The sequence below is a fragment of the Vicugna pacos genome, chromosome 5 (genome assembly GCF_048564905.1).
Source record: "Vicugna pacos chromosome 5, VicPac4, whole genome shotgun sequence".
Lineage (NCBI taxonomy): Eukaryota > Metazoa > Chordata > Mammalia > Artiodactyla > Camelidae > Vicugna > Vicugna pacos.
Window position 1 is genome coordinate 64,208,812 of NC_132991.1, and position 23,449 is coordinate 64,232,260.

General features: G+C 36.2%; 1 protein-coding gene across 7 annotated transcripts in view; it reads right to left on the reverse strand.

Moving 5' to 3' along the window:
* Positions 1 to 3,696: 3,696 nt before the first annotated feature.
* Positions 3,697 to 23,449, reverse strand: part of PIKFYVE (phosphoinositide kinase, FYVE-type zinc finger containing) — a 72,958-nt gene continuing 53,205 nt past the window's right edge. For 6 of the 7 annotated variants that reach the window (XM_006205239.4, XM_031678181.2, XM_015240066.3 and 3 more), the window contains 15 exons: positions 22,991 to 23,081; positions 21,873 to 21,933; positions 20,903 to 21,040; positions 19,967 to 20,087; positions 18,008 to 18,103; positions 16,360 to 16,443; positions 15,519 to 15,616; positions 13,703 to 13,867; positions 12,292 to 12,351; positions 11,428 to 11,604; positions 10,570 to 10,673; positions 9,365 to 9,493; positions 8,009 to 8,270; positions 7,531 to 7,605; positions 3,697 to 6,980 (listed from right to left, as the gene is read on the reverse strand). In XM_006205239.4, the coding sequence (XP_006205301.2) occupies positions 6,865 to 6,980; positions 7,531 to 7,605; positions 8,009 to 8,270; positions 9,365 to 9,493; positions 10,570 to 10,673; positions 11,428 to 11,604; positions 12,292 to 12,351; positions 13,703 to 13,867; positions 15,519 to 15,616; positions 16,360 to 16,443; positions 18,008 to 18,103; positions 19,967 to 20,087; positions 20,903 to 21,040; positions 21,873 to 21,933; positions 22,991 to 23,081 (1,777 nt within the window). In that variant the 3' untranslated portion in view covers positions 3,697 to 6,864. The remainder of the gene's footprint in view (positions 6,981 to 7,530; positions 7,606 to 8,008; positions 8,271 to 9,364; positions 9,494 to 10,569; positions 10,674 to 11,427; positions 11,605 to 12,291; positions 12,352 to 13,702; positions 13,868 to 15,518; positions 15,617 to 16,359; positions 16,444 to 18,007; positions 18,104 to 19,966; positions 20,088 to 20,902; positions 21,041 to 21,872; positions 21,934 to 22,990; positions 23,082 to 23,449) is intronic. The other variant, XM_015240067.3, reaches the window with a different exon arrangement.

The following is a 23,449-nucleotide window of genomic DNA, read 5'->3' on the forward strand; positions in this document are numbered from 1 at the left end:
TCCTGGAGAGATAGGAAACAAACCAGGTGAGTCCTATTCGTCCCAAGTTACACCTGGAAGGTTTCTAGGCCAAGGTGGGAGGGAGAACCGGGGAGGATCCTGTTCTACTCCTTGGGGTGAGGAGACAGAGCTGAGAATCCAGGGAGGCCACAGCCGAGCGTGAAGGACAGAGTACTGGCCAGGAAAGAGCTGCACAGATAGAGACCTGCAGAGGCTGGGTATCCAGCAGAGTGCTGATCTGACAGAGGGGAAGAAACTATCCAAGGCCAGGAAAGGAGAGAAATGAGATGAGATGATGAGAGAAAATGATGAGAAATGGCGGTACAGTCGTCCCTTGTCATCTGTGAGGACTTGGTTCCAGGGCCCCCACGGATGCCAAAATCCACAGGTGCTCAAATCCCTTGCAGTTGGCCATCCAGATCTGCGGCTGCAGAACCCAGCTGTGCATCATTTCACTTGTTTAGCTTCTAAATGTAGAGCAATAGGGGAAAGAGAAAAATATTTCACTAGGACAGTGAGATCAAAAGAAGACCTGCTCCAACTTAATCTCACTAAAATCAACATCTTTAAGGTAGGGCTCTTCCCATCTACAGTATAACCACCCACTTTTTGTTTTTTGTTAGTTTGTTTCAGAAGAATTTAAAAGATAATATAGTTTCCAGATAGCCCACAATTGCTACTATTCTCCTACTGTTGCTTATATTTAGTAAGCTGCAGTTGTCACAATTAATGAACCAATATTGGAACATTATTAATTAAAGTCCATACTTTATTGAGATTGCTCTAGTTTTTCGAATGTCCTTCCAACAGTCACTCCCTTGTACAGCCTTTACTCTACTGTTTCAGTGTGTAAGGGTAGCAGACATATCAAGCACGTGCTCCTTCAAATGAAAGGCTTTTAGTGCTACCTTCATTTGAAAAAAGAATGACATTCTGAGTAGAAAATACTAAACTATTTCCAACTTAAACCTCCATCAGAAAACTACATACTCTAATAGACTCTTGTCAAAGAACAGCTTATTAGACATTTATGACTCCGGCAAAGATTTTGGGGACTTGGGTTCCCCTAGACCCACTGGGACTTCTAGAGCTTTATACTGCTCTGTCAAGCAGATTTTGAAATTTTAGGATCGAGTGCTTCAGAGCCCTCTACTGGCTACAGATCACCACTGCAACCTCATTTGGGGCCTTTTTTTTTTTTTTTTTAGGTATTTACAATGATTTACAATGTTGTGATAATTTCTGGTGTACAGCATAGTGATTCAGTTTTATATATAAGTATGTGTGTATCTATACATTCCTTTTCATATTTTTTCATTATAGGCCTTTATAAGATACTGTATTTCCCTGTGCTATACACTAGGACCTTGTTTATCTAGTTAATATATAATAGTTAGTATCTGCAAATTCCTAACTCCCAGTTTATCCCTCCCCATCCTCTCCCCCACCACCGGTAATTTTAAGTTTGTTTTCTGTGAGTCTGTTTCTGTTTTGTAAATAAGTTCATTTGTATCTTTTTTTTAGATTCCACATGTAAGTGATATCATATGGTACTTTTCTCTTTCGGGCTTACTTCTGTCAGTATGATGATCTCCAGGTTCATCCATGTTGCTGCAAATGGCATTATTTTATTTTTTTTATGGCTCGGTAGTATGTCATTGTGTGTGTGTGTGTGTGTGTGTGTGTGTGTGTACCACAACTTATTTATCTGTTGATGGACATTTAGGTTGTTTCCATGTCTTGACTATTGTAAATAGTGCTGCTGTGAACTTTGGGGTGCATATTTCGAATTAGAGTTCTCTCTGGATATATGCCCAGCAGCGGGATTGCTGGATCATAGGGTAAGTCTATTTCCAGTTTTTTAGGGAATCTCCAGACTATTTTCCATAATGGCTGCATCATTTTGGTCCATGCTTGACCCCAGCAATCTTCCTGAAAGTATCTTCCTCCACCAACAACATGAATGGGATCAGCTTTTAGGGCACCTTGCTAAGAGTCATTTAAATGCAAACAATGTCCTAAAGGTCAGAATTTATATGGTTAAAAGTCACACAAATTCTGGCAAATTTGAAAAATTTGAAAATTTTTAAGTAATAACCAGCAAACAACCAATCAGGGCCAAATTTGAGACACTTAACTCCAAGGATGTTTTAAATTACATTTACTATAGTAAAATGATCTCTTCACAGATTTTATTTTCAATCTAACAAATCAGGAAAAGATATCATCTTTTAATTAAAAATTTTAACTTCTTTCAATAGGTGAAGACATCAGATAAAATTCCCAGGACAGCAACTGGTGATCTATTCATTCATCTCACTTATGACTATCAGTTTCAAAACACTTTATTGGGATCTCTGCCTCATCTTTCTTCTGTTTTAGCCTAAGACATCAGAATACATGTTGCAGAACAGAAGTTTTCTTTGGGGGCATAACTTGTTAAGAAGATTGAAATCATACCAAGTATCTTTACCAACCACAATGGAACGAAACTACAAATCAATAGCGGTAGGAAACTAGCAATTCACAAATACGTGAAAATTAAACAACACATTCTTGAACAAGCAAAAGTTCAAAGAAGAAATCACAAGAGATTAGAAAAAATCTTCAGACCAATGAAAATGTAAACACAACGTACCAAAACTTGTGGGCAACAGTGGAACCAGAATTAGAGGGAAGTTCGTAGATGTAAATGTGTACATTAAAAAAAATCTCAAATCAGTAACATTATACCTCAAGGAACTAAAAAAGAAGAGCAAACCAAACCCCAAGTTAGCAGATAGAACGAAGTAATAAAGATCAGAGCAGAGATAAACAAAATAGAGAAAAGATCAACAATAGAAAAAAAAAATCCAATGAAACTAAAAGTTGGTTTTTTGGAAAGATCAACAAAATTAACAACCCTTTAGCTAGATTAACTAAGGGAATAAAGAGAGAAGACTCAAACAGGTAAAATCACAAATAACTACTATGGAAAACAGTATGGTGTTTCCTCAGAATATTAAAAAAAATAGAATCACCATATGATCCAGCAATCCCCCTTCTCTGTATTCACTCAAAAGAATTTTTAAATATGAAGACATATTTGTACTCCCGTGTTCATAGAGGCATTATTCATAATAGCCAGGAGGTGAAAGCAATCCAAATGTCCACTGATGAAGAATGACAAAGAGAAAATATGGTACATATATACAGTGGAATATCATTCAGCCTTAAAAAAGGAAGGAAATGCTACAACATGGATGAACCTCAAGGACATTATGCTAAGTGACATAAGCCAGTCACAAAAAGACAAATACTCCATCACTCCGCTTATAATGAAGCATCTCCAGTGGTCAAACACATGGTAATGCAAAGTAGGCTGGTGGTTGGTTACCAGGGACTGCGGTGAGGCGGGGAAAGAGTTGTTGCTTACAGGGTATGGTATCAGGTTTTGCCACATGAAAAAGTTCTGGAGATGTACTGAGGACAGAAAACGCCAGGCCCAGACTGGCCAAAGCGAACCAACAGATGTAGCACCCACTTTCTGAGACTTAAAGAGAAGAGTTATTTACTAGAGAAAGACTTAAATTCTCCAGATGGAAAAAGTGGGAGAGAACCAACAGTGGGCAACACTGCTGGGCGAGGGGCCAGGCTTGTGCACCAAACTCCCATCTTCCCTTGTTGTTAACTTCCTCAAGCAGATTCAAGACAAAATGAAGTTGATTCTCAGTTTATTGTAAGTCTTCTTTTTACAGTTTAAGTCTCCAAAAGGTCAGGGCAGCTTTATCTCTTAAATAACATGTCAGTCATACAAAACGGCTGGAACCAAAGTAGAGAAATATATACAATATAATACATTAGGTATTTCCAATATTGTTAATTGCATTTTCCATATTAAATTAAAAGAGGCTATCCTGATTTACAATGTTATTTCTCTAGTGGAAATTAAACCTGTCAAAGACATAATGTACATTATTTTTTTTTTTACAAAACCAGCACAGCAGCATTAATAAAACTGCTCATGATTGTAATTTTTATTTTTCTATTATACAACTGCTCCTGTGTTACAAAAACGAACAAAAAAGGCATTGCACTAGATGGTTTGAATACTGCTTAAGTCAGTATGTTAACACTTGAGGAATGATGAATGGCCTGGTCTGTTTCACCACCAGGCTCATTCACAAGGGTTTTCACTCCACTAGCTAAACAAACTTACTACAGGTAGATTACTTTCCTCGGCAGTTTTATACAAGCCCACCGCTAATGGGTTAAAAAGCCAAGGAGAAGCTGATGCCACAAAAACCAATCCAACCTTACTATTTACAATACCCAACAGAAGCCAAAGTTAGAAAACCACTCACTGCTGGATCAAGGAAAGACTTGTACGTAGGACATTCTGTAGGAAAACTTGAATATCTATAAATTTAAAATATTCAATAGACTACAAAAGGGCTTACAACAGCTTATTCCCTTATTTTTCTTAGGCTTGGGTAAGAAAAAAGTAAATCCTTTTTATTTTGAAATAAAGTTCTGATGGCATCAAAACGCTTCTCATTTATAAAGATTTTTATACAATGCAACAGGTTCACTATAGCTTTCTTGTGCTACTATCAATTATTCTCAGAGTTCATTTTTTATTCTAAGGAAGAAAGTATTAAGATTTCTTCCGCATTCTTTTCAGCATCAAGGTCCTCCAGGCCTCAAATTCAAGAGAGGTAAACAGTCATTCAGTGCTCAGCACTGAACAAAATATTTGAAAAGCCGTATTATATACATGGTCATGGCCTCAACAAGAGCAGCAAGGGGCCGAGGACAGAGTTCTACCAGTCACAACAAGTTAACTTTTGTATTTCCCCTTCATTAAGACAGTTTTAAAAGGACAGATTACCCTTGCAAGGCAACAAGTATTGCTTCAGATTATATCAAATTGGAATTTTTTTAGCCACAAAATTACCTAAGCAGCAGCAGTACTTTAAAAAAAAAAAAAGTGGTCCTTCAAGTCATGGGTGGGGAAAACAAAATTAACATGACACATTATTGTCAACAGCTATTCCAGCAGAGCATACAAGCTATACTCACGGTACTGAGATTAAAACCAAGAAACAACCTGATTACAGCAAGTGGAAGACACCAGCTCTTGGAAGTGCTCCTGACTAAGGGTGCAGGAAATGGACAGGATAAATGACCCTAAGCATCATGACAGAAAAAATAAAAGAGACGCAAAGCATGTTCGCATCCAAAATGAGATGCAAAAGCCACTGTTCCTGGACACAGGAGAAGTGAATAATGTTCCACATCGTTCAGCCTGGTACAACTCCTTTCTGGTCTTTGATGTCAAAACTATAATTATCAGTGTTTTGGGTGTTTTCAAAAGGCACACCACGTGTCAGGGGAAGTGCTTATCATCAGATCAGTTATGAGTCCTTGGTCAACTTGTTTCTAGCAAAAAACAATGTTTTGAATAAGCACCAAATACCAAACTAATACTTTCACTTTCTCAAGCAAGCTTCCCCAAATGTTCCTATTTCACATACTTAGTCTCTGTAACTAGAATGTATCCAGATTTTTTTCTTATTAAGTGAAAACTGCAATAGATATGTGTGTGCTACTATAGGAGGCCTGGAAAGAGTGGAACCCTTAAAACTTTATAAATCCCCAAACTACCCTTATTATGGAAACAAGCCAACAGAAAATATTCAGGGCTACGTTGTTTCCTCAAAGACAGTTTAGTACTTCCGATCACCTTTTAAACAAACAAAAATTCTATTAAACAAGTTTCTTACTAAGAATAGCTTATCTCTTAACATTTCTCAGTAGTCAGAACTGGCCTAGAAACTGGTACAGAAAGTTAGAAAACAGGGATGTCCATACTGGGAACGTCTTCATTTTACAGATGCCACATAAATTGCTATTATACTGAAAAAGACACTTTACCTCTACAAAAAACAAGCAAGCACTTCCCTCACCCAGCTTCTCGGCTCAGGCCTAATTTATTTTTTATATTAAAAAAAAAACCTTCATTAATAATTATCCCTTTGGGGATTTAGTCATTGTAGACAAGTTTTAATGTTACCCTGAAAGTGGGAGAAAAACCTAGAAACTGAGCATGTGCAGACAAGTGCAGTTTAACATATTACTTGCACAAAAGTTGTAAACAAGCTTAAAAAACAACTCCACGAAAAGGCTTAAAGTTAGTGGCGGTAGCCTCCTGTCACCCACAGACAAGTAGAGACAGAACGTGAAAACATCAAAACATACTCAAAAACAGGGCAAGACAAAGCACAGGGTGGGATTCCCAATGTAAGTCCCAAGTCCTCAATAAAAAAGAACAGATTGTGTCAATCTGTTTAACTGGCCATTAATAGAATAATTCAGAATTTTTTTAAGGTTTCAGAAATTCTGGTAATAGGCAACGTTAAATTGCTACATGAGACACACAAAACAAATTGACCAGCTCTACAAATGCTTTCTAGGTAAGAACATGTCCAATGTGATGCCAGGAGAGTCACAATCTAGGAGACACTGTTTTCTTAACATGCTTGTTAAGAAATATGACACCCCCGTTTTCACCCTATCTCCTCATCTCCATCCATACGTTTGTCCTTAGTCCTTTGAAATGTGTCTAGATCTCCACTTAAGTGGAAAAAAAAAATGTTCATGCAACTTCCCAGCCTACAGATAGCTAATCTGTAGGTATCAAAACCCAAAGTACAAATCCATGGAGTCTTAACCCTTCGGCTACAGACAGCCTACACAGCCGCAGAACTGAAGGCCTTGGTGAACAGTGGTGAATGTGGTGAAGAAATAAAACATGTAGCTTATTTTGGTCCTTAGTTCCAGGCCCCTTTTCTTCTTGGTCCATTTCAAAACATATGCTTCATTTCAGCAGTTCAGACCCAAGCCTGTCCAGTGGTCTGGTACCATCAGGAAATACTTGTCCATTGCTTCACAAAATCTAGTCCTGTACAACTCTGGAGAGACCACAGTCGGCATTTTACCTAAAGATTACGAAAGAGAAAAGGGAAAAGGAAGCTGTTACATAACTGATCAGACAGCTGACTTCAATGGCTGTTCTCCCTGTAAACAAACACATACACCACAGTGGCCTCAGGAAGGAGGAAGGGTGTTCACTGTGCCACATGACAAGGGACAGGTCCTTCCTGGTAGGAGTTTTTTCTTTCAAAAGACGCTCCTGCCTACAGATGAGACATGTCTGAAAGCACAAATGGCACTAGCAGTGCTCAGAGAACTTAGATTTCAAGTGTTAACTCGAGACAACCTCTTACTCAGAACCTCTGTTTTTTTGGTTTTTTTTTTTTTACCTTTTCATTTTGAGCACCTCTAGCATCTTAACACAAACTTAAAACTCCTTATTTCCCTACCTAAATAATTCCTTTTATTATTTGATCATCTTGGAAATGCTGATAAAATCAAAGACAGCCGCTTACATTTTACAATTTTTAAAAAGGTATCCATTTGCTATATGTTAACTGATGAGGAAGATGTAAGAACAGTTTAAAGAGTAAACAGAACAAAAATTCTGCTCACCTTGTCCTCCTAAAATTCCTGTTGATTTCACAACCATCTCAAGCTTTTTGTCCCACGTAAATGTTCGGATATAATCTGTTGCAGGGGATGAGATTAGTAGTAAAAGCTGTCTTAATTAATAAAATCAGATGACAACACAGTCACTATTATTTCTACAACAGTTAACAATACTGCAGGTGCTGACAGTATGTCACGTGCTGGCCTAAGGTTTTTACCATGTTAATTCATTTCATCTTCATAACAGCCTCACAGGGCTCCATCTTTAAATGACTTTTGAATACAGACATTTTTGGTAAAGATTATGAAAATGGAAATGAGGAAACTGAATAGAAGGTACCAGAATATAAAAACTACTTTTTTTAAAACTTCAAATCAAAGTCTGTGAAAATATTCAATAAGCTATTACTAGACCAGATTCAGTATAATCTTCAAATTTTACTCTTGCTTCAATCATGAACTATGCATAAGGTTGACTTACCTATAATTCCAACTACCAGCTCATTGCTGGTATCATCTCGCCCGACTAGCAAAGAATAGTCTATAATGAGGTGGCTAGAAAGGAAGTGGGAGTCGCTACGGATCGAGGCTCTCAGCACAGCTTTGGAATGAGAACGGATATACAGAGGGTTGTCTCGAACCATCTTTAAGAGATTTTCATCCAGCAGGACTACATCACAACTCTCTTTCCCGGTGTCAGTTTTTACATTTCGATTCCTAAGTGAACCCTTCAAATCAAAAACCTGGCAGAAAAAAAGTGCTCTGTCATTTATGTGTGAGTTGCTACAAGTGGTTAATGAATGTAATTAAATTTAAAGGACAGAAAGCTTCCTTGTAGCCACTACCCTTATAAAGACTTTGAAATTTAATTTAAAAACTTAATCATAACTTATATAACGTAAGTCATTAAATGCAAGCATTATAACTGTATAAAGCATAAAACACATGGTGACAAAATCGTACGAAAATATGAAATTAACATCTAGCTCCACAATTACTGAAACATTTTGGAAATACACTGACCCATTTAATCAACTCTAAGAACTAATAACAAGTAACTCCAAAAATATATTGTTAAATCATAAAGCAGTTTAAAAAACAGATGCAAACAGCCTTAGAAACTTCAAGTTTTGATATCAAAACTGTACAATTACTTAGAACAATGTAGAAGCAACAGCATATCTCTAGGAATTTCTGGGCAGTAGGAAAAGCAATGCACTCAAAGGTCAGGGGACTTGGGTACCAGACCAGTGCGGCCTGAAGTGTATTCGACAGACCACTGCCAGTCACGATGACAGAAGAGGCTGGTGCCAGAATGGAAATCAATTACATCATTAAAAAGGCAGTTTACTTCAGCAGATGTTTTCCCCATAGCAAGACATACTCGATGAAGAAAGCAGTGCATTAAATTACATTCTAGTACAAGCTCCTTATCTCACCACAGACAGAAAAGTTCAAGGACCAGCACACTGAAGAGTACTGTTCCAGAATCTAGACCAACCTGAGCTCTAGGAATAGCTGTGTAACTTTGATAAAGTACTCAATTTCTCTGAGCCTCAGTTTCTTCATCTCTAAAACTTGATATGTTGAATCTGCCTTCTTATTCTACAATTCTGGGTTTCTAGGATATTGGATATGTGAAATTCTAGGACCAGTCTAAAATATTCCTCTTTCTTCTTTCCTACAGGGTTCACTAACTCAAAAGTTAAATTTCACCTAGTAATCAAAGTTTAAAATTCACCATCAAATAACATGTTATTCTCTGATTCATATTTCAGGAACCAGAAGTACAAAGGGTTCCAGAGCTAAGTGCTTTGCGTAGTCCAGCAGTACTGACCTGTGCCATCTTTCTCCCATAGAAAAGATTTTCCATGACAAGGAGATCTAACTTCTTCTCAGTGTTGTTCTGAGAATTCTTGTAACCAATTCTGTAAACTCCAAGAATCTTGGCCAATGCAGTGGGCCTCTAATCAAGAAAAGATAAAAGTAAACTCTTATCGAAAAGGATTATTAATGAATATTATGCCTAGTGAAAAAAAATTAGAGGAAGAGAACACTGTATATATCACTTATATGTGGAATCTAAAAAGTAATACAAATAAATGTATATGCAGAAGAGAAATAGACTCAGATACAGAAAACAAGCTTGTGGTTACCAAAGGGGAGAGGGAGTGGGGGAGGGACAAATTAGGGTATGAGATTAACAAAATACTCTGTATAAAATAGATAAGCAATAAGGATACACTGTACACACAGAGAATAATAGCCAGCATCTTGTAATCACTTATAATGGAGTATAACCTGCAAAAATACTGAGTCACTATGCTATACACCTGAACCTAATATAATATTGTAAATCAACCATACTTCAATTTTTTTAAAGGATTATTAAAAAAGAATTATTTATAATTTAATGCCAATATCTGGATTATTCTTGTAATATCCAAAAATGATTTTCTATTAATATTACGAGTCAGAGGACCCTAAAAGAAACTCAAACCTTTGAATCTCAGAAGCAAGTAAAGCAGCAATGTAAATAAAAATATTCTATCTTTAACATTCTGCCAAAGGGTAATCCTTCATAATTTCTCAAATTCACAAATTTTATTATGACATAAATTCTCCAATAATAGGCAATACTCCCATAAATGGAGGGGGGAAAATCTATGTGGTTCCTTCATACTCTTATAGGGAGGGTTACTTGGGCCACTTGGGCCACTGGCTCCCTCTCTTTCAACTTAAGGGATCCATGCCCTCATTTCTCAACAAAACTTACAAATTATAAATTGTTATGTGCATCTATTTGCATCTGGTCTTAATGTTCTTAATTAAATGCAACTTGCTTGAGATCTCTTGGCTCCTCACTGGCAAAGGGAGGAAAAAAAGGGTCTGAAATCCCTGCATTCTGTCACACGTCAGTAGCACAGCAGAGATCTAGTCCTGTCCTGTTCACATATTACCACAGAGAAAACTGCCATTAGGACTCTCTGGATGTGAAAGAGCTCAGTAAATTAATCACAGACCACAGTTTTGGGTTTCTACCTTTTGCTGAACAGCATTTGTAATATAATTGAAGTAGTGTGGTGCAAAGTCGAGGAAAGACTGGACTTCCAGACGAGGCATTTGCTTCAAAATGAATCTATCATCTAAAAGGCAAAAAGTTCATGTTTATTCAATGGCAATATTTACTAAGGTAATCTACAATAAATCATTCCAAAGATCCCAAGAGATTAGTTTGCTTCGTGTTTTTAAGGGATATTTTCTGGTATCACTGAAAACACTGTGATCAGAACACAGTTCTCAAGTAATTGAAGGTATGAAAGGGCTTCTGAGGATTTATACAGTTAAGAAACTTTTGACAGTACCACATCTAAATCCATAGCTAGATGAGCTACTTTTTAAAACTTCTCTGTGAACAATCCAGTAAGCAAAGGTTATAAAAGTTCTTATCAAGCAACATCTTTCCTGCTGTATTTTCTCAAATATTTTCGCTTTCAGCACGTATGGAGAATGGAATATGAAGTACAAATGGTCATGTAAACCTTTGTAGGTTAAGAACTTGGCCTTCCTATTTTTAGGTTAAACATTTCTATTTAAAATCATTAGCTCTGAGGTAACCCTTTGGGGCTTTCCAGGAGTTCTCTGTCACTATTTACATTTGGAAAACTCAGGACTTGAAAGAATTTAATAAGGATTTGATCAGTGTTTGTCTCTAATTACACACCATATACATGTATATGCTTTTAAATATTATTTCATCCTCTCAAGCACACAAAGAAAAACAGAAAAGTTTGTTTCCCAATTGTCAGTACCGTATTACCTCACTTCAAGGGATTCACAAATTATCTGAGGGAAAAAGATGGATACTGCTTAAAGGAGTAGAAGATTAAAAAGACTTACCTTCAGTCGCATAAAAGGCAGCTCCTGATTTGCCTCCCCGGGCCTGCCACGGCGAAGAGTGAGAAAGGGAACGAATGAAATCTTCCTCGCTGCTGCCCAGAATCACTTCTCGCATCTTATGAAACTCTCCCGCGTAGTACAGCCGACAGTAAAACTTGGCATTGGCATCAGAAAATTCTATAAGCAAAAGGGTTTTAAATAAATAAATGAATAAATAAAAGCTTTTATGAATCAGAAATACCTTTTCCTTTTCCTTCTTGCCTGCTCACCACACCCACCAAATGCAACCATTTTATTTTCTCCATGATAGCATTTCTCAGGTTAAGTCTACCACCTCCCTGTTAATCGCATCTGTTAAATGGGGAGGATTAGACAGCATCCTTATGGCCACCCTTACATATTTACAGAAAAATCAAACATAAAATAGACTCATCTCTAATTTTATGCTGATTACTGTATTTTCATCATTGTACTTTTACATCTTAAAATTTTACTGTATGTGATATTATTCTAGATGGTAAATTTTTGGCACTCACATGCACAGATACAATTATAAATGCTTTTGTCAAGACTCTGTGACTCTAAATTACACTAAGTAATTATTTGAACATTAGACATTTACTCAAATTGTAATGTATAAATTATATTATAATTTCAATTTATAAATAAATTTCTCTCTAAATTAAATGCATAACGCAATTTATAAACTAAATCTAGATGAAACAAAACTTCATCAGCACACAGATTTAAAATTCATTTCAAGAAACAGGATATTTATCTAGTATGAAGCTGAAGCTTCAAATAATGGAGTCTGTTCAATTATAGCCCCGATCCACAAACCAAAGGTACTGATCTCATACTTACGAAGCTCCACGTGAGGATTTGTGAGTTGTTTCTTCTGTGTATCTCCTCCATCTACTTCATCTAAAAAAGGTTTAAAATTGTTAGTAAAGCCAAAGTTTTAGATAGTTGTCAGTTCATTTCTTCTGTTCTTTTTTCCCCTAATATAACAATAAAAACTAACAAATCAACTCTTATTATTCTAGTCAAGCCACTCTCAAGCAAGCACTGGGACACAACTGTGTCAACTATTATAATAAAAATGTATGTACCTTTTGAAAGATCAATTTTTAGATTAACAATCAGAGAATTCAGATTGAAGAATAGTTTTTCTTATATTTAAGTAATCCTTATGATAGCAATAGACTAACTCAGCTCTTATATCACAGCTTCCCATCACTCCTTTACCAGAGTTTATGACCAGTTTTCCCTGTGTATGGAATAATGCTTCCCCAACAGTTTGAGATGCTTTCTTTATCATATACTAAGATATCTGTACAACATATAAAATACATTACTGTCTACTTCAGAGCTTTTTTTTTTATTTGATTTGTCTGGCAGATCTTCTGCCAGATCCACTCTAATTACTGTAGATTTGTAATATATTTTAACATCTAGAAAGAAGAACAAGTCATTCTCTAAGTTTCACATTTCAAAAAAAATTGTTTTGAAGCATCAATGCCTCCTAAGGATCACAGTCCAATGGCAGCCTGTAGAACACTAAACACATAAAGAAAACTTATCATGCAGTTCCTATTTTTGAAACTACTAATTCATGATCTAACCCAGGGGTTGTCAAACTATTTCTGTAAAAGGCCAGGTGGTTAAGTATTTTACCCAGTTGAAACTACTCAACTTGCCAATATAGAGCAAAAGCAGCCAGACAATAAGTGAGTGAATGGGTGTGCCTGTGCTCCAGCACAGCTTCACAAAAACAGGTCAGCATAGTTAGCCGACTCCTGGTATAACCCTGCGTTCAAATACAATCAGGTAGATACATTTTTTAAATATAAAAATGAAGGTGGGTTTCAATAGCCTCAACCTTACCAAGACTGGTAAAGAAAGGAACCGTCTGAGGAGGCAGTGAAATGAAAACATCTGAATATCCTGTGAGCTACACAGCGAGATGCTTCACATGTGTAACGTCACTCAGTCCTCAGTAAACCTAGGAAGACATTGCTTTTGCCACTTTACAGGTACCAAAAAGTAAGGATTTCTGATTCCACTACACAGTAAGTGATGGCAATGACATCTGAAACCAGTTGGATTCTCCAAGCGCCACGCTTTTTCCGCTCTACCCCACTGAGGTGTGAGAAGAGAGGGAATGTTCTGGTTTCAATAGTAGAAGCATCTACTTAAAGCCATGAGGAACACAGGCAACTAAAAGAGGTAAATCAAAGCCTAGAATAAGCACATTTGGTCTCCTTTAACACACCTTGAGGCTCAATGCCTTGATTCTCCGTCCCCTCCTTGCCCGTCTGCCCAACCTGGTAGTAAGCACTATCTGCTCCACGTAAGGTCTCTCTCTTCTGGGAAGAGAGATCAGGGCTTTTCCCTGCTGTCCCTCGGAAGAAGGACAACATTCCAGAAGCCTTTTTGGCTAAAAATAAGAGGTAACATATTAAGTACAGGTCACTGCAGGTGGAAAAATAAAAATTTTCAACTCATCCCTTTGTTAGCAGTAACCATTATATGAGGGTAATAAATATGAGTAACAATGATACTTTCATTTGCATAGACTATCATTCCACATGTTTTATGGGGTTGAGGGCAGGGCAGTCAAGCACTTTTATTATCAGAAACATAGAAGAAGAGCAATGCTCAGATTAGCTATATATCAAAATGTGAGAAATTATATAGAAAGCCTTTAAAAAATATCTTTCCAAGGCTGTCATAATATCTTAAGCAACAAGATTAAGTTAGGGCTGGGTTCTTACAGTATTACACTACAGTTAATTAAACTAACACAAAACAGTTTAACAAGCTGTAAGGGTTTAAAGGTAATATATTTATATCATCTGTGTCTCAATATTTTAACACAGTAAAATATACAATTTCAGTTTTAGCACTTTTTAAAAAATAAGTAGTATAGGATGACCAAAAATATTACTAAAGCATGCTCTATATTTTCTTCTTAGCTTTGAGCTTCATCATGTCATTAATACGTGTAAGTCTAACCTTGTACATTTACAGTTTACAAAATCCACATCAACTGTCAATCATCGAGTACTTACTTAGGGTGGCAGACACCATTATGGCCTCCTTAGTATCCAATCCCACCTTGTTCCTTGCTAACAGAACTCCCACTGTGTTTTCCTGGGGCAGCAATGTGTAGAGCCCCAGGAAAAGAATCATGATTTGTATAAGCCAGCCAGGACAATCTGCTCACCACTTTCTCAGTCTGCTTTGCAGGAAAGGGTGACCATGAGACTCAGTTCTAACCAATGAGAATGAAGGAGGACGGGAGTTTCCTAATAAAAGGGCACAGCTGCAGCTTGTCCCCGCCTTCTGCCTCAAATGCAAACATTAAGTGGGACATTTTTAACCATGAGTAAAACTTAAGAGAATTACAGAGAAACTACTCATATGTTGTCATGGCAACACTGAGTAGCTGAACCAATGCCAACAACTGCCCACCTGCAGACATTGCTATTTTAGAAAAATAAGCTGTCATTTATTTAAGGCCCAAGAGTCACTTGAGTCTTCTGTTACTTGGAGGAAATATTCCTAACCAACAAGGTCAAAGAGACCCAAGTTCAAATGCCAGCTCCCCAGTACCTGTGTAACCTTGAGCAAACCGCTTAATCAAAGTCTGAACTTGCTCTCTGAAAACCGGAGATAAGTCAAGTAACTCTTATGGGGTCATTGGAGGGATTAAAAGAGACGTTACATGAAAAGTTCTTTTCGCAGTGCCAACAATATTGCAGAAACAAACAAGCCAAAAAGTTGCTGTTTATATTTCTTAGCTTGTGTGCTGAAAGCTCTAGCCAGGAAGACAGATTCTGCTTCTTTTTGCAAGGACCTATGAGTTTCAAACTCTATAAACTTAAGGTAAGAATCAAAGGACAGCAAAATATGTATAAAAGAACATATACAAAAATTTGACATCCATACTATATTTCAAAGACCAGAAGTAATAGTAAACTCTTGGCAAATGGCATTTCTTATTTAATGTGTTTTCTTCTTCAAACCACAATTATGAACATAACTAAAAAAATGGACAGTAACTATTTCTCCATTTGTAATCTTACTTGGTTGTTGTTCTGCTTCTGCGGTACGATTTGTCTGTCCTCCACTGATCTCAGGTAATCTAATAGGGCTGCTACTCTTTGGTCTGCTGTCTAAAGTACTAAAATGAAAAACAAAACAAAAAAAAGTTGGCTTTATATGATTCAGACACAAAATAGCAAGTCCTCCCATTCCTCCATTAATCTACTCCCCTCCTAACCCCACCCACAACGGCAGACGTTGATTCATAATTTATATAAACACAGGGGCAGCGTGGAAGAAAAGGTCTTGAAATGTCTACTGGACTTAAGAAAAACAAAATGTTAAAGCTATGAAAATGTATGAAAAAATATACAAAAGTATAGGCTCTTAAAATTTTCTCATGTCCATCAGAGCTACATTAGTACCCGTAAGTCCAACAATTATGATAATGTGTCAAAACATCTGAAATACTGAACATCCTTAAAAAACTGGTGAGGGGGGTTGTTTTGTTTTTTAACTATTAGGATCTTTATTAAGCAAAATTCACAAATACTTTACAAAGTCAAGTAGTAAGTTTACTAATTTCACAAGTCACTATTTTTAAAGTGAAAACAGTAAAGACAATTTAGAATGTTCAAGTTTAAATCTGCAATATACACTGAAACTCTAAGACAATTACCAGAAAACTGTATCCTGAGGGGCTTTTTAAGGTCTTTCTATTATACCTGAATTTTGTTCTATTATTGGCTAAAACATGAGTGCCACTGACTATATTCTAGAAACTTTTACATTTATAATAAGCTACAATAAAACTGAAGTAGAAGGACTTAGAAAATGCTGACATGGCTCAACTGAAATAGATGCTACTTAATCACGGATCACCTGTTTGGTGGAAGCCCTTCTTCAGCACTGCTCCGCAGAGTGGCTTTGGACAATTCCTCTAAGGCATTTCGGTATTCTTTACAACTTAGGGTAGAACAGGTTGAAATATGTTAAACGTTAAGGTCTTCTTTTAAAATAAATCATATGCTTTAGAATAAGCTTTGTATTATAGAAACGCAATCATTGTAAGTGTCAACAATTAAATACATTTGAGTTAAGTAACAAAAGTTACCAAGTTAGAAGCTTCATGAAGAAGGTCTGTGTCCTCACAGAAAATAATACAAAACACAACCGAACACACCAACTAGGGTTTAATATCCTAAACAATGACTGTGAAGGCCTACAGACTCACATTTAGTTCAAACGCCTTCAGGGGTTGAACAGCTAACTTAAAAGCGTGACATTTCAGGGTTGAGTATAATGGAGAGGAAAGGAACTTGAGCATGCTTTTCAACTTAAAGGTACTGAACTTCAAGAAAAAAAATTTTTTTTTATGTTGCACTGACTAAAAAACTCCAACTTTTGGACTAGCAGTCTGGGAGCTCTGATTTAGGTAAATCAGATGTTATGGAGTAAGAGAAGCATCCTAGGGTGTGCCATTTTTTCCAAGATACTAGAAAAAAGGTGGCCTCAACTAGAAAACTTCCTTCTTAGTTTTACAAAACATGTTTGACTTGATTGATTTTCCCGCCTTTCTTGCCTATTAAATTGTGGTGTGACTAAGCGATAGACTGAGAAGCAAATACTACCTTCATAAACACCAAAAGACAAAGATTACAAGTTTATCATATGGAATCTTCTAAAGGAAAATCATTCCTCATTATCCAAATAGTAAGTTACTCTAAACTCCATAAATGCTGAGGCCTAAAAATCTATCTTGTTTATGTCTGTATATCCAATACCCAGTATAGCATATATTGCGGACATTCAAATATTTGTTGAATAAATGGACAACTTGTAACCAATATTTTAAAAAGTATACAATTTCAATCTCTTCCAACAGGAAAAAAAATGTTTTTTAATTAAACATCTTAGATTTTACTTAAACTAGCTTCTACCACTGCCTAGACACCATTAAGATTACAGAACTTTGTCCTTTTAGACATGATACATAAATATTTTTAAAGAGGGGTCCTTCTTTAAGACACATGGTAACTGTGGGCATATAAATAGGTCGAGGCATAGAAACAGCATTTCTTTCGGTGAGGAAACTTTACCTGCTATGTGTGGGAAGCAGGAAGGAAATGAATGAAGAATACAAAAAAGATATTCAGATGACATAAGGCAAATACGTTCCAAGTATTATGTTAATAAGTAAATCAAAGGAAGGGATACAATGGATACACAATACAACACAGAGAATGGCTAGGGAATACAAGGATTAGCAAATAGCTTGCCTGGAAAATGGAATTATTAGGAGCTTGCTTAAGAGTCATCTTGTTATTATTTGGGTAAAGAGTATATTTTCAGATACAAAGAGAATAAGCTGTCAAGCCCAAAGAATATTTTTTTTAACTTACATTTAATACTTTATGTTTACTTGTATTTTGTTCTACTCTATGTGGCAGATCTCAAGAAAATGGCAATTAACAAATGCACATAAAATATAAAGATACAACCCTAGGTAGAAAAGTCCCACGAATAATACCTGAGAGCAAAAGCAATGATAGAGCTGGGCTCCTTCTCGCAGACTGCAATGGGCACTCGTTCATGTTCATACATTAAGTAGTGCTTATCTGGATCACTGTTCAAATGTTTAAGTACATAAATAAGAACAAAATTAGCAGAAAATCACATATACACACCACACAGCACTATTACAAGTAAGTCTCAGGACAATTTTAAGTTAACTAAATAATGCACAATTACAGGAATATAATTAAGCCAAAATGTATGCAGAACTCCAACAAACAGCCAAGGAAAATATATCAACAGAAAGTTTTTGAAGGTAACTGAAAATTATCAGAATTGTTTTTTAAAGCAGATGGTTCTGGATTCATCACTCCAAACAAAGCTTTCCATACCGGCAAGACTTTGGGCCATATTCATCTCAAAAAACATATACAATGAGCAGCAGAAGTGTAAAACACTTTGTTCTACTATAAGCTTGAAAAGTCTTCTAGAAATTGTGGAAATGTACTACTAGACCAATAGCTGCTCTCCTATCACCACATGAAAACTCAACGGTGTTTCATTTCAGCCCAAATCTTGCTTCCCTGACTTCCATCCTAAACCCTCTATGGAAGCATTCATTCATTTGAGCAACAGCCATTTACTGCCCTAATGTGCCAGAGACACAATGTCAAGAAAACTATTACTAAGCACCTAATACGTATAAGTTGTTAACAATACAGTGGTGAAAAATAGGCATGGTACAGTTTACAGTACAGTGAGGTAAGGAAACACATAATCCTACAAATAAATTAAATGACCTTCTGTGACAAGTGTCCTGAGGAAATCCTGAGAGCACATAATAAAGAGTCCTAATCTGTTTGGGGCAGAGAACTTGGGGAAGGGTCTGGTAAAGTTTTCCTGAGGAAGAATGCAGAGGGCTTAATGACTAAGAAAGTGAAGGCCATGTGCAAAGGCCACAGACAAGAGGGACAAAAACCCAGTCAAGCAACAAGATATTCAAGTCTGAAGCATAGAAAACAGGAACCTTTTATAGTCTGCTGTCACAGAATGCATCACATACTGTAGTGTGAGTTTCTATCTGTCTCCTCCCCAGAACTGTGAGCTCTTGACAGCAGGGATCTTTCCTTACTAGTCGTGTTCTATATCCTGGGGTACCAGAGCTGGTGCTCGATAAGTTTAAACATTGACTGAATAAATAAAGACAGAAGTCAAGAGAACAAAATCCTTATTAACAACTGTCCACCTTTTGGATACACTTGTACCACTGTAACAAGTACAGCATCTGACAGCCAAACAGGTCAACCAGCGGAAGAAAAATAAACTCTCACAGCCAGCCTGTTTTCTCCTACTCTGAGTGAGCCCAGTACAAACAAGATCACATGAAAACTTACACAGGTCATTATATTTCATTACCACTGTTAAAATTAAAAGCACCATGTCTCAGTAAATTTTTGAGTAATATCCTCATATACAATCATCAATATGTTTTTAAGATGATGAGGTGAATAGATGTAGCAGTCTATCTTCAAAAAACATATATAAGTAGTTCTTTTCAGAACCAGTAATCTTAAGCATTAAGCAATATTAGTTAATGCTTTTTTCATCCACTCATCTACTATACAATGATTATATGTTCTACAAATTATATTATACCAAAAGACATTTTTTCACTATGATGAAGCATAATTTAGGATTGAGAAATACATATATACAGTTAAATAAACACATTTAAATATGCAGAGAGTAAATCTATCCAAAAAGTTTTTTTTAATTGAAGGATAGTTCATTTACAATACTGTATGAGTCATAGATGTACAGTAAAGTGATATACCTATACATACATTCTTTTTTTTTATTCTGCTCCATTATAGGTTATTACAAGATACTGTATATAGTTCCCTGCGCTATAGAGATTTTTTTAATAAAGTGAAAATAAAACCACCCAACAGCCACTGGCTTTTATAATACTTACAAAGGAAATGGAATAGGGTTATAGCTATTTCCTGGAAGCAAATTTGCAAAGATGGCTTTCATGGTTGATTTTTCCTTCACCTGGCTGTCTGTAGATCCCAGCAAATGACCATCAAACACATCTGGGATGAAAAATACTCTACTTACATGTTAATATTCAGGAGGAACAAAAGAAAGTATATAGTGCCAACTATATTTCTTTTCCTTTATGGAACATGGACATACGCACACTGTAATTACCAATTAGGGTATAAGATTTCTGATCTAGGAATAATGACTATTATGGGTTGAAACAGGAAGCAATAAAGAAACATACACAGCACTGACCCCAAGGGGTTCTTTTTTTTTTTTTTTTTTTGCATTTCAACATCTTCAAAGTTGAAATGATCCTGCAGTTGATGGCCTCTTACCATCGCAGGGCCAGGCAGCAGCCGTGGTGAGACCACTGCTCAAGCATGCGTGAACTTAGTCACAGCTGTTCATGTTGCCACTTCAACTCAATTATGTGCACTGTGGCTATTACATCTGAGTTTTAACTGCAATTTTAAAGTTTACGCTACAGTTAGGTAGTTGTTGCTTAAACAGAAAGCAAGAGAGAAGCAAGGCATAAATTTGCTATGAGTGAAACAAATATTTATTGTTGGAGAAATGGCTGCAATTTCTCTTACCTTCTTACAAGGCAGTAATCATGTGCTTTAGGGGACTTAAGAAGTAATATCCCCAGAAAGTAGATGAAGCTGAATAACATTTTATTACTGAAATATTTACACGTCAAGTAATGCAACTGAAGAAGGGATATAATAAAAAGCTAAAACTAAAACAGCACTTTCGATACATAAAAATTTTAAATCCTAAGGGATAAGAAAGCATTGTGTCAAAGCACTTAGAGTGCTTGTCTCTTCTGCATGAAGTGCAGTGAAAGTGACTGGAACCGTACCTTCGGAACTGCTGGCAGTATCAAGGTCGGGGGGCCCTCCCACCGCCTGTTCTGGTGCGGCGTCGGGAGGAGTGGGCAGCTGGAGGTGGGGGGAACTGGTGGACCCCTGACTGGAAAGGGTGGCTAGGAAGCGGTCCTCTAAGAAAAACACAGCCTTAAATGAGTCACTTAAAAACATTACGTCCATTTCTACCTAATAGTAATGTTTTTTAAATGCCAACTCATATTTCTACTTCAGACACCAAAGAATTTTAGCTTCTTAAAAGTTATGTAGATAATTTTAGTGCATATTTTAAAAATGGATACAAAAATCCAGGCAGGGTATATGACCTGACCACAATTAGATCTTGCACTGTGACTGGCAACCAAGTCCGGCTCCTATCCAACTTCTGCACTCGGCCACAATGCCTACCTAAATATTAGTTCATTCAAATTAATAGGGAATGAAATTATGACACTACTGGGGAAAAAAAAAATCTCAATTATAAAAGAAAAATGTCAAGAATCATGAGCTGAGTTCTTTTTCTACAAAGATAAGTAAATTTTCTTACAAATTTTCTAGGATGGCACCAAGTTATTCAATAAAATACTAAGAAAAAAATATCTTAAGTGTAGAAAATATTTTAGTGATATAAAAATATTATTTAAACTCCGTAAGATTTTTGCTATGAAACCTAGGAGTTGACTTTGGAACAGGCGAAACAGGAATTCAGTTTTCTTTTGTCTTTTTGTTCTTCCTCTAAAAGCGGACTTCTCTATTGTGTATTTCTACATCCTAACTTATCTTATGCAATGTACTTTATGATAGTCTTAAACTGACGGTGCTACAAATGCCCTACAGGAAGGGAAAAAAAGTATGTGAACAATTGCATCAGAAAAAAGGTCTCAAAATTAGCAGTTAAAAACAACTTATAGACTAAGAAATGTCTTTAAATTCAATGACAAGTGATGACCAGACTCAAGTACCAACCTTTTTCTCCATTTTGAAGCCCTGGAGAAACATTCCGTGGAGATGCATCCATTGCACTTATCTGTAGAAGAGTAAATACTTTGTTCTTAAGGAAGCATTAAAATAACATTAAAAAAATTTTTTAACCCAGTGAATCTTAAACATTTTGGTCTCAGGACAGTTCTTTCAACCTTTTAAGAATTATTAAGACACAAATAGCATTCGTTTATGTGGATTATACCTTTTAATTTTTACCTTATTAGAATTAAAACTGAAAAAAATTTTAGAACATGCATTAATTGATTTAAAAATAACAATAATAAAACCACCACATATTAACATACATATTTTAATTTAAAATATTTTCTAAAAAACAATTGGTAAGAGTGACATTGTTTTATACTTTTACAAATACTTTAAAGCCTAGCTTAAATTTCTAACTTCTGTTTTTAATCTGTTGAGCTATATTATTATGATTGAAGTATATAAAGAAAATCCAGCCTCACACAGATACCTAGTTGAAAAAAGGGTATCTTGCAAAGCCCTTGAAATGGTCTTGGAACCCTGGGGGTCTTTGAACTACACTTGGAGAATATTGCTCTAAACAGCAGCTCACAGACCCTTTAAAGCATCTAGGAGCTACTTATGATTATCTATTAAGCATAGTAATCTTCTATTATCCACTGGACTTTCTCAAGTCCCATTATCCATAGGTAAGATAAATTTAAAATGACTATCAGCCCTGTGTACAATTTCATTATAAAGGCGTTTCTTAGATCACTGCTTAGAACGTTCTGTGATTTGCTCACCATACTAGAGAGACCTCCCTCCATCATCCACTCCCTTAGCATCACAACTTCTCCTTTATCGCACTCACTGCCACTGTGATGCTGTCCTCAGTGATGCCAGTAGACAGTAGTTTTTGATAAATGTTTCAAATAAAATGAATTATATTTTATTTCAAGCTAATATAAAAAAATTAATCCAGGTCACATCACTTTGAAATCTTATAACCTCAAAATGAAAAACTCTAATATTATTAATAGAGTATGTGTCAAACTACCACTTCTAAGTGTTGTAAGAGAAATTTATTTTATTTGTATCAGTGAAGGCCCCAAGACAAAACTGCATTTTAGTACCTTGCTTTCTTCCCCTTGTCTCAGTCTTCCAGGACTTGGAGGAACTGAAGGCCGCTTTCTACCCTTTTCCTGCTGGAAAAGGTCCTGCAACCTACAGTTAAAGAAAAGGGGTTGGGGGGTGAAGAAGAATACGGTTTTGTTTCTAATATCCCAAATAATGTTTATAAATTTTCTCCTTATAGCTTTGAAACCACAATAATTAGATTTTCCTCTTTGAATTGTCACAGATGTTAAAAACTATACATAAGTAAGACTAAATTTCTGTCTTATTTCTAATCAGTCAGTTATTACTGACATGACTATAGTTATTAAAAAATAGCAAGTTATTATGAGTCAGCATAACATAACATTAAAAAACACGCTTGTTAAAGACCAGTGGGCCTGGGCTCAAAAGTCCAGCTCTGGAATTAACAGCTATGTAACTTGGGCAAATCCTTTAGTCTCCTAGAGCCACAGTTT